Source organism: Erythranthe guttata, chromosome 6 (assembly GCF_056151865.1).
Source record: "Erythranthe guttata isolate IM_541 chromosome 6, IM_541, whole genome shotgun sequence".
In the NCBI taxonomy this organism is placed as follows: domain Eukaryota; kingdom Viridiplantae; phylum Streptophyta; class Magnoliopsida; order Lamiales; family Phrymaceae; genus Erythranthe; species Erythranthe guttata.
The window spans coordinates 14,684,270-14,696,677 of record NC_142538.1 but is presented as its reverse complement, the minus strand read 5'-3'; the positions used below and the strand labels follow the sequence as shown (position 1 = coordinate 14,696,677).

The window sequence follows — 12,408 nt, the reverse complement described above, 5'->3', positions numbered from 1 at the left end:
ATAAAAGGTTTCTCTCATCAATAACCTCCAAGAAAACAGCCCTCCTACAGCCTTCAAACTCAGCCCAAAGCATCCCAAGACCATCCATGGCCAGAACTCGAAGACCTCCATGAATCCTTTGATTTCTCCTTCTCTTGTCTTCAATTTTCTTTAAATGGGTAAGGACCCCTTGGTCTTTACTAAAATTGAATTGCATGTTAAGTTTACTGATGTTTTATGTTAATCTTATGTGTTTATGATTGGATTCTATGATTATAGGATGATTGAGTTTAAAATCTTGAACTAGATGATTAGATTAAAATTTCCAGATTTATAGTCACGGAGTTTAAGCCACGTTTCGTAGACGATTTATTTTTATAAAAATGTAAAATTTCTAGAGAATATAGATCTCTCTGTTATCTTAAATATGATATAAAGTTGGTATTATTTGGATTTAAAATGATTAAGTTGTGATTTATTTTCTGGAACTTCACAGATTGTGAGTCATGAAAGAAATGCATGTTAAATCTGATCTTTTTGTACTCCGATCATTGTGATTCTACTTGGATTAGATATTAGACTTTTAAATGTAATCTCTGTCAAAATTTCACGGTGTTTTGAAAAGAATATAATTTTATTTGGTATTTTTGAAGTCACTGCTCTGTTTCTGGATTTTCGACAACAGAGCTGTACGGTTTTAAGTATTTCTCTTACTTGGATAGGTATTTTAGAAAACTGTTTCAAATGGGTATTTTTAACTCCGAGAAGAGTATTATGTTAAAGTTTCAGAATTTTTGGATGCATGATTAAAGAGAAATGAATTTTCAAAACTAAAGTACAAAAACTGCCCTATTTTCTAAAATGAATTTCTTTGAATTGATGGAATTAATTATGAGCATGTTTTAAACTATTGATGCATAACCCTAAAAGCATGTCTGAACTTAGAACAAATGACTTAGAGTGTTTAGCTTATAGAATAACTCTAGAAGAAATTAGTCACTGGGGATAAGTTAGAGTGTGATTATAATATAAGGAATGATGATAAATTGTTTGTAGAACTTATGTACTATTCAGATGATCTAAAAGTTCTTGATTATTGTTATGTGTTATCGATTATCTACTTGACTGAAATTATGTGGATTAGAACTTCATGTGCGATAAATTAAATATATGCTTGATTGTGGTTTAATCGTGTACAAGTATATATATATATATATATATATATATATATATATATATATATATATATATATATATATATATATATATATATATATATATATATATATATATATATATATATATTGAGGCCTGCGTGGTTGTGATTATACTCCAACCCATGGCTTATGTATTATAAGTATGCTACTATATTTATGCCTACGTGGTCGTGATTATACTCCGATCCATGGCTTATGAATTATACTCATATATCTAAATTGTTGTTATGTGATCTTGTGGTAAAGGTAAAGTATTCGATGCTTTATGTGATATATTAGATAGCTATGGCCTAAGGTGCATTTAAATGCGATATACGTGATATTTTAATGATAGGAATGTGTGATTATGTGATTATATGATTATGTGATTATGTGACTATGATATGGTTAAAGTTGAAGAATGCCCTCCTTTATGCTATTTTGGGTTATGAAATGTTTATGTGTACTTATGAAGTGAAAATGTTATGTACTATATGATTATGTGTTTAATGATTTGATTAAGGATGTGAAGTATTATAATTGTTGTGGTATTTTGTTACTTTATGCTTGTGTATGTGAAAATAAACATAGATAGATCATGTAAGCATCATATGATTCATTAGTAAGTCTAAGATGCATAAATCATGATTTTTCAAAGTTAAAAATGTTTGGAAGTTGATTGTGGATCTAGGTGAATAAGTATGGGATACGGGGGGCTGGTATTCCTTCAGTGGTTGATAGTTGGGGTCCACATAGGGACCTGTCCACATAGGGACTGATTCACATAGGAATCGGGATTATGAACCACTAAGTCGGCTATAGTAAAGTTATAGTTGTGACTATATTCCGGTTAGTGGTGGATAGTTGGGGTCCACATAGGGACTGATTCACATAGGAATCGGGATTATAAACCACTAACTTGGCTATAGTAAAGTTATAGTCGTGACTATAGTAAAATTATAGATCACAAGCTCCAAAATACACGGCTTATTGCCGAACTCCACGATTGTTTTTCCAAACGGGCCCAATGTTTTCTCATGCATTATTTCATAAAAAGTCTAGAAGTCTAAAGTTGCATATTGCATATTGCATAGTAAAGTTAAAAAGGGTGTAAAGTTCCCTTAAATGTTAGAAGGGTGTAAAGTACCCTTAAATGTTAGAAGGGTGTTAAGTACCCGATTTATAAAGGAAAGTTGGATGCTAAGTATCCGTGAATGTTTAAAGTAACAGGTAAATGTAAGATTTATGTTAAGTGTATGAATGAATGATTGCAAGTTTATGCCTAATTTTTATGTATTAAGTTTCTTACGTGGCCAATTATATGTGATATGAATGAACGTCATTATATTGAATAAATGAATATAGTTATGCCATGAAAGACTTAGATGAAAAGAACATAGACGAGGACTTTAGGACCCCCGTAGGGCGTGAGTGATACGTTGAGAGAGGTGTGAGGATCGTCAGGCCAATGTTCTTACTGAACCAGTGGTTAGGCTCACGCTTTATGCGAATCCTCTTTTCAGGTTCCCAATGTAATCAGAGTGGCGCAGCAGAGCGGAGTTGGAGAAATCACAAGCCTTGATGCCTTATATATCGTCTCCGGATTTCTTACAAAATTATCTCTCCACTTTTCCCTTTTAAAAGTATAAGGGTAAATAGCATTAAACCACCTAAACTTTTTAAGTTTTTGCGGATCACCACCTGAACAATTTTTTTTTGCACGAGTTCACCCGTACTTAATAAATTGTGCCACTTTGCCCATTTTTGCCCGTTTTCAGGTCAAAATGACCGGTTCTCAACCCATGTGCGCTGCACATGACAAATCCAAGGGTATTGACGTCTTTTTCATTTTAAAAATGGAATAAATTTTTTTTTTTGGAAATGGAATAAAAGTAAAATAGAATAATTAAAAAAAAAAAAAAATCTTCATCTTGTTCCCTGCAGCGGAGCCCTGAATTTTGAGAACCCATGGTCCGAAAAATTCGAACAAACCACCTACATAAGTACTTTTCCGCCTTTGCAATTCCAAGGAAGACCGCTGCTGCCGCACCAATCTCACCACCCACCGCCCACCGCACACCTCCGTCGCGGCATGGGGTGGCCTCAATTGTGAGAAGATCATCTAATCCACCATTCGTTGGAAAAAGATCTAGTTGATTCGGAGGAAGAAATCGAGAGAAAATAGTGTTCATATAACCCAATTTCCGTAAATACGGATTTTTGAATCTGCTTTCTGGTGATTGCTTCGACATTTCGGATTTCTGAGATGAGTTTTGTCCGGAAAATAGATTATGCATCCCGATTATAAGGGACACCACCAGGGCCGAGGCTGTTTTGTCTTGGGTGGCGGACATTGTAGCCTGAAACAGACAGCATCAAATTACACTCAGTAACAGAGATTATGAACTGCGTGAGTAACCACATTTGCATACATATAGACATTTGAAATATAACAAATATAACACCCAGCGATAACAAATCGGTTAACAATTAGCATTTCAAAACAAATCTAGATTCAAACTTCAACATTCAAGTTCTAAAAAGCGAGACCCAGTCTACATCACACAAACCCCGACCTAAATCGAACATGAACACACCAAATTCGGCCAGAATGGTGCCTAAATCGCGAAAAAAACAACGCTACCCAGTCGAAATTGCGAGCAATTCACATCAAATCGAGCTTGAATCACCCCAAAATTGCGATAGTCCAGTATATATTGAACAAAATCGTGATTTGGTAAGTAATGTTCGAATAGTTGTGGGATTTTTCTTGAAGAAATTGAAAAACATGAAAGAGGGCCAACAAAAAATCTGAATCAAGAGAAAATAGTTTATTTATTCTATTTAACATTTATTCCATTTTTAAAATGGAAAAGACGTCAATACCCTTGGATTTGTCATGTGCAACGCATATGGTGTTAGAATCTAATTGGATTCTAATAAACAAGGGATGAGTAAAGACTTGTGCAACAAGTCCTATGTACCGTGACACAAAAGGGAAGTCTCCTTGTTTACTTAAATTCTTTAATTTGTCATTAATTGTTTCTTTTATATAGAAAACTATTTTATTAATCAAAAAGAGTTTTTGTACACCAAGGCTATCCAATAGTCCTTGTGCGTATAATTTTTCAAGAAGGAAAAAATTTCCTTGATTATCTTTTATATTTTATTGTCATTAATTGGTTGTTTGTTTACATGGGAATTGCCATTAAATTAGGATGACAATATTTTAATAAGGCATGGACTTTTATTCCATATCTTTTAACAAGATAATTCCTTCTACGTCTCTAACCTTGTAAAACCTAATACATGAGTGTTCCTAAACTATAAAAGAAGAAGCAGGAACATAATACGTCTTGTGCGTTTTTTTGGAGAGAAGTCGATCTCTCTCTTCTTGGTTGCTGTTGCACGCCTTTTGTTGGAGAAGAAAAATTATATTTTTCTGCTCTTATTTTTGCTGCACCTGGAGCGTCTTTTTCATCGAGAGAAGATTTTAGAGAAATATTTTTTTCCTCTCGTTTTTATTGCTCCATCGTGATACGTGATTTTCATAGAAAATATACCGGCCTCAAGGCTTTGTGGTGAAGACACCAAGATTCAATGAGTATCACAAGTTTGCTTCTTCTATACAAAAAGAAGATCGGTTCTTCGGGAGAGGGGCTTAAACAGATCTCGGGAGGAGATCGATCCGCCGACTGAGGGATTCAGCGTTGAAGGGAGTTCAACCGTGCGGAGCAAGGGACGTGCTGCAAATTGAAGATTTATAATTCAGCGTAGTATACAAGAACGGCGTCAACAAAGAGGGAGTCTTTGTATTTTGATTAAGTCCTATTATTGTATTCGTAAAACTAAAAATTAGTAAATTTTATTTGCAGGTCCCCGTGGATGTAGGGTACAATTGTATCCGAACCACATTAAAATTTGTGTCTCGTTTATTTCTGTTTTTACGAACTGCTTCACGAACTGTTGCAACACTTCACGCAACAGTAACGAAAAACTGAATCTGACACAAATAATTTATATCTGCACGAAATAAATTCTAACAATTGGCATCAAGAGCCTGTCACTAGATACACTTAGTGAGATTTTGGGATTTAATTTTTTAATTTGTTTTGTGCAGATATGTTTCATCGTGAAGGAGCGTCTACAGTACGACCACCTCTCTTGGATGGATCAAATTACTCTTACTGGAAATCGAAGATGAAGATGTTCATCAAGTCCGTTGATGAACGAGCTTGGCGTGCTATCGTGACAGGTTGGACTCCGCCCATGGCTAAAGGAACGGATGGTATGCAAACGGTAAAACCAGAAGAAGCATGGACTAATGAAGAGATATTACTTGCCAATTACAACTCAAGGGCGATAAACTCAATTTTCAGTGGCGTTGGTGATAATCAGTTCAAACTGATAGCATCGTGTGAATCTGCAAAAAGGGCATGGGAGATCCTACAAGTGACGTATGAAGGCACATCAACTGTTAAAACATCTAAGCTGCAGATGTTAGCCACGAGATTTGAGAGTCTTCATATGGAGGAGGACGAGACGATTGCTGATTTCCACGCTAAGCTGTGTGATATTTCAAATGAATCGTATGCATTAGGTGAACAATACTCGGAAACAAAGTTGGTAAGAAAGGCACTACGTTCATTACCAGAAAGATTCGCTTACAGAGTTGCAGCAATCGAAGAAGTGAGAGATATCAATACGCTAAAGCTAGATGAACTCATGGGTAAACTGCAAACCCAAGAATTGAATTTTAGAGCAAATATTCGAGAAAAGAAAAAGGTGAAGAATGTGGCATTCCAAGCTGAAGCTTCCCATGGCATCTCACAAGGCCAAACATTTCATGAGTGTGACATTGATGTTGAAGAATCCTTAGCAATTATGTCAAATAACCTCGAAAGCCTGCGTCAAAAAATTGAAAATAGAGAAAATTCCTCTCAATCAGGTAAGTCTGTTAACCCTAACAAATTTTAAAAGTTTTCTAATAATGGTTATTCTGGTGATGCAAAGTCTAGGAGATTGCAATGTCGAGAGTGTGGGGGTTTTGGACATATTCAGGCCGAGTGTGCGAACACTTTGAAGAAAAACAAGATGTCACTCACCACTGTTTGGAGTGATAAAGAGGACAGTGATGAGGATGAGAACAACAAAGAAGATCAAACCACTAACTTTATGGCATTCAGTGGTACTACTTCAATGAGCAGAACCGAGGGAACTGTTGCAACAGTCTGTCCGACAGATTTCAGGTATGATGAATTATCTTTAAATAAGGACAATAGTCTGACTTCACCATTTAATTTTGCAGGTGAATCTGAGAGCAGTAGTGATGATGAAGAGCCAACCCTCGAAGAGGTGAAAGATGTATATGAAAAAATGTACCGGAAGTGGCTTGAAGTATCTGAGGTAAATAAGCGCCTTGAAAATGATAAGCATGTTCTCATAGAGGAAAATAAAGTGTTGAAGGTAAGAATTTCTACTCTTGAACAAAATGTTATTTCTTCTAGTAGAGAAATAGATAGCTTGAAGGCTAAATTTGCTCAAACCCAAGATGTTATTTCTAAGTTTAATACTGGTACAGTAACTTTGAATGAAATTTTGAACAAAAATCAGCCGAACTACTGTCGTATAGGTATAGGGGGTAACCAACTATCTACTGGTGCATCGAAACAGAAAGAAAATCCTAAAAGAAAAATCAATTTTGTTAAGCAATCCACTGTTTCACAGACTGCTGCGACAGTTGCACCAACACAGCCATTTCAAAGAAAAGTTTTTGTTCCTACCTGTAATTTTTGTCATGTTCCTGGTCATATACGACCCAGGTGTTTTAAGTACTTGAAAATGGTTAAAAGAATAAGGGTTAATAGCATTTTCCCACCTAGACTTTGCCCGTTTTTGCACTTTCCCACCTCAACTAAAAAAAGTTGCACGGCAGCACCCAAACATTCATTTTTGACGCACATAACCACCTGGAGGGAATATTCTGGCGAATCTTTCCACTCTCCGGCGCACGCACGCTGCACATGCCAAATTACATGGGCTTTTTAGTCTTTTCCACAGCACACTTGTTCGAACGACGCCGTAGAAGCCAACTTTTTATTTCATCCCCACCGCATAAAAAGGAAACCCTTTTTAAAACTTTTTTCAATTCAGACGCTCTCTTTCTCTCTCCTCAATCGCCGGCGGTATTTCGCCGCGAATTCACTCCCGAACGACCACCCCCCTCCGATTACAATCGCCGCAACCTAATTTCATTATTTTCACCCTATTTTGTTTTTGTAGCTATGTGCACTTGGTTGTATTGAGAGAGTAATCGGAATTTTTTTTTTTTAAGTTATGGATGAGGATTATTACATGAGTGGTAGCAGCGATGATGAGGGCGATTGCTTTTCGTCCGATCAAGAAGCTGAACCGCTCGAAAACGAAGAGCCCGATTCTCCGTGGGCCCCATCAAAATCCCCTTCCTCGAAGGTGTGTGTACCATTCTACCACAGCCTTTTTGTAATTTTGAAGAATGCATGTTGAGCTTTTTTAGTTTTGCCTAATTTGTTGGTTAGTTTTCTCGGGCTACAGACTACTTACTGTGTTTGTTAATGATGTTCCGTGTTTTTTTCGAGCTCATCGATGCTGATTTTGTGGTTTTTGAAGGTTATATAACAGCTTGAATTGGTACTTTGTGATTTATGATTATCTCTATTTACTTTTGTGTTCTGTGGCTATGGAATTTCAGTTTTATGTTATATTGGCCTCTTCTATTTGTCGTTAGATACAGAGGATATCCTCTACATTAGTCGGATGTTGGTTTCTTTGCTTAAAGATCATTGGCATTTCTCAGTGAAATAATCTTATATTGAATTACGCCTGTTCGTGGTTAATGATTTGGAATTTTGGAGTTTTGAAACGTCAATGGTTAATTATTGTTTAATCAGGGAAAATTAGGGCGGAATTAGGGCATTTAGGAGGATGCTAAAGGAAAAGACTAAAAAGCCCATGTAATTTGGCATGTGCAGCGTGCGTGCGCCGGAGAGTGGAAAGATTCGCCAGAATATTCCCTCCAGGTGGTTATGTGCGACAAAAATGAATGTTTGGGTGCTGCCGTGCAACTTTTTTTAGTTGAGGTGGGAAAGTGCAAAAACGGGCAAAGTCTAGGTGGAAAAATGCTATTAACCTAAAGAATAATGGCCCGCTCACCACTTTCCGCTAAAATTGATCATACTTTTGTGTCGTCTCAAAAACCCAAGATAAAGGTTGATTTAGTGAATAAAACTCAACAAAAAATCTGGGTAAAGAAGTCTGATCTTAATTGTTTATCTGCCATTACTTCTTTAAATTCATGTGATGATAGTACTAACTGTTCCAACAGTTCTGGTGACAAAGCTAGTTTGGGGAATAAAAAACTTGGTAATCTGAATTGTGATAATTTGTATGCGAAAAATAATTTTATAAATCCTATTCAGCATTCGAGAACTAAGCTTACTGATATTTGTCATCTTTTCATAAGGGGCTTGGTCGAAAAGGGGGTTGTCTCAATTGATTATGCTGCAACGGAGAATGAATTAACTGATGCTTTTGCAAAAACCCTTGATGCACAGAGATTTGATTCCTTGCGAAAATCGCTGGGAATTTATGTTGCTTAATCTGATGCAGTTGCATGAACTGTTGCAACAGTCTGTGTGTCCAGACTTGCAACTTTTAGTGGTAGGACACTTCATATGTTTTTGCATCTCATATAGGACCTGCATTAAGCATACTGCATCTGATTGAGACAAATGTGAATTTGATGCTTCATGTATTTCTAAACTTTGTGGGGGTAGAACTTCACCAATTCCCAAAATGATTACTTAAAAGGCTCCAACTTATTTATTTCTCTGAATAGTCTTATCATGGTTGGATGTTTTTATAGGGAAAAGCTGCCTCTTTTAGTGAGTGAAAGCTACTCTTGAACTACTGTTACTAATATATATATCTACAACCATTTGGTCAGTGAATAGTTCGAAGCCTTTTTGAGTCGAGTCAGTAAATCACGTGGCCGAAAGCTCGCTACAAGGCTCAATTAGAAAGCCCAAGGGACTACACATTGCACGGCCAATATAAATTATATATATGGTCAGTGAATAGTTCGAAGCCTAGTTGAGTCGAGCCAGTAAACCACTTGACCGAACACTTACTACAAAGCTCAATTAGAAAGCCCAGGGGACTACACATTGCACGACCAGCATAATCTCGTTCCTTTTTAATTGCTCTGTTTTTTCATGGGAAAAAGCTACCATTAGACGTGTGTGTACGCTACCTAATAAGAGCATCTTTGTGTTTGACTTGGGATTATTAAGTTTATTGGTTGCATTGGCAGTCGGATTTTTGGGGATTGCGCTTGTCGTAAATGTGAAGATAAATCCCATATGTTTTGTTTGTCCATGTAGTATCCTATTCACATATGTCTCTTCACTCATGTTTATTTCTCATGTTTACTTCCTGTCTTGCATTAGGCATTATTTAAAAAAAAAAAAAAAAAAAAAAAAAAAAAAAAAAAAAGAGAGAGAGAGAGAGAGAGAGAGAGAGAGATAGAGACGGGATTTTTGTTCATGTGCCGGTTAAATCTGATCTTTTGTTGCAACCGGATCTATTGGGCCTACTACTCACGTTCCCACGTTTCTTATGATGTTTAACAAAGTCTGTAGTCTTTGTTATTTAATGTTGGATTTGATATCACTATCCTTTGATTTTCGCATTGCAATTATCGTGTGGTATTGAGTTGTGAGTTTGTGACTTTGTGTGCATGTTATGTATGGTGATTCTTTTCACTTACTTTCAAGATTCTCTCTTCGTTTGAATTTTTTGTTAAGTGTTTGACAGCTTGCTCGAATCATCAAGATCATTAGTCCATGTTGCGTTATCTATGCATGGTGATTGCCCAGAAAGGGGGAGAAAAGAACAGTAACGATGGCATGAACACAGGGGGAGTTCCGACAACTGTTGCTACAGTGCATCAGACAGTTGCTGGGCAGAAATATAGGACAAATAATAAGCATTGTGCAGAGAAGTTGTTTCTGCTACTGCATATCCTTTTATCTCGTGCTTATCTGAACGAATTATCTGCCTTTATTTTGGAACTATGGTTTATTTACGGTTTACACTATCTGCTGAACTGTTTGATACACTGTTGCAACAGTTTATATGTGCAGATGTTAGTCTGAATTTGCTAACCCTTGTTCATGCAGGTATCATATATTTAGGGGGAGTAAATATTCTGACCAATCAATGCCAAAGGGGGAGAGTGTTAGAATCTCGGTGGGATTCTAAGTCCACAACACCAAGTGGAATTCTATGGAGATGTTTATTGTCATTAATTGCTTTAGGTCTTCACAAGAATATAAAAGGTGGAGTTATAATGCCGACGTTATAATGCCGACGTTATTTGCTGAGTCTTTTATCACGTGGGTGATTTACCACGTCGCCCTCCAAGTCTACAAAGCCAAGTAAGCAAAGGGGAAGAGTGAAGTCATTTACAAGAGAAGCTGCCTAAGGATCATTTACAGGGGGCGAAACGCATGCAGGGGGAGCTGACTCCATTATGAACCATTTGCCGAAGCCACTACTGTGGGAACAGTTGCTGAAACTGTGGCACTTGCTATTGCAGCAGTTCATGCCACTCTTGTTGCAGAAAGAGATTATGATGATGAGTTGTTCCTTTGATGCTGAGGATGATCTTTAGTTTTATTGTTTCCTTATATCCTCTATTGTTTCATTTTCAGGCAATTTACTAAGGGGAGAAAATGTTAGAATCAATCAATGACAAAGGGGGAGATTGTTAGAATCTAATTGGATTCTAATAAACAAGGGATGAGTAAAGACTTGTGCAACAAGTCCTATGTACCGTGACACAAAAGGGAAGTCTCCTTGTTTACTTAAATTCTTTAATTTGTCATTAATTGTTTCTTTTATATAGAAAACTATTTTATTAATCAAAAAGAGTTTTTGTACACCAAGACTATCCAATAGTCCTTGTGCGTATAATTTTTCAAGAAGGAAAAGATTTCCTTGATTATCTTTTATATTTTATTGTCATTAATTGGTTGTTTGTTTACATGGGAATTCCCATTAAATTAGGATGACAATATTTTAATAAGGCATGGACTTTTATTCCATATCTTTTAACAAGATAATTCCTTCTACGTCTCTAACCTTGTAAAACCTAATACAGGAGTGTTCCTAAACTATAAAAGAAGAAGCAGGAACATAATACGTCTTGTGCGTTTTTTTGGAGAGAAGCCGATCTCTCTCTTCTTGGTTGCTGTTGCACGCCTTTTGTTGGAGAAGAAAAATTATATTTTTCTGCTCTTATTTTTGCTGCACCTGGAGCGTCTTTTTCATCGAGAGAAGATTTTAGAGAAATATTTTTTTCCTCTCGTTTTTATTGCTCCATCGTGATACGTGATTTTCGTAGAAAATATACCGGCTTCAAGGCTTTGTGGTGAAGACACCAAGATTCAAGGAGTATCACAAGTTTGCTTCTTCTATACAAAAAGAAGATCGGTTCTTCGGGAGAGGGGCTTAAACAGATCTCGGAAGGAGATCGATCCGCCGACTGAGGGATTCAGCGTTGAAGGGAGTTCAACCGTGCGGAGCAAGGGACGTGCTGCAAATTGAAGATTTATAATTCAGCGTAGTATACAAGAACGGCGTCAACAAAGAGGGAGTCTTTGTATTTTGATTAAGTCCTGTTATTGTATTCGTAAAACTAAAAATTAGTAAATTTTATTTGCAGGTCCCCGTGGATGTATGGTACAATTGTATCCGAACCACATTAAAATTTGTGTCTCGTTTATTTCTGTTTTTACGAACTGCTTCACGAACTGTTGCAACACTTCACGCAACAGTAACGAAAAACTGAATCTGACACAAATAATTTATATCTGCACGAGATAAAAGGATATGCAGTAGCAGAAACAACTTCTCTGCACAATGCTTATTATTTGTCCTATATTTCTGCCCAGCAACTGTCTGATGCACTGTAGCAACAAATGGGCAAAGTGGCACAATTTATTAAGTACGGGTGAACTCGTGCAAAAAATTATTGTTCAGGTGGTGATCCGCAAAAACTTAAAAAGTGTAGGTGGTTTAATGCTATTTACCCAAAGTCTAATGTATAATGGAGATCTTTACGAGCTCATCTTGTACTCTGATTTTGGAATCTAGTCTATTAAACCGGGGTATATAAATAAAGTTTATTTTC

General features: G+C 36.6%; 1 protein-coding gene across 1 annotated transcript; it reads left to right on the top strand.

Annotated features, from left to right (window-relative positions):
- The first annotated feature begins 4,486 nt into the window (after window positions 1-4,486).
- On the top strand, window positions 4,487-6,870 carry LOC105971978 (uncharacterized). The gene is made up of 3 exons (XM_088819901.1): window positions 4,487-4,585; window positions 4,645-5,200; window positions 5,296-6,870. The coding sequence occupies exon 3, from the start codon at window positions 5,298-5,300 to the stop codon at window positions 6,150-6,152; it is 855 nt and encodes a 284-aa protein (XP_088676027.1). The 5' UTR covers window positions 4,487-4,585; window positions 4,645-5,200; window positions 5,296-5,297; the 3' UTR covers window positions 6,153-6,870.
- The last annotated feature ends 5,538 nt before the right edge of the window (window positions 6,871-12,408 follow it).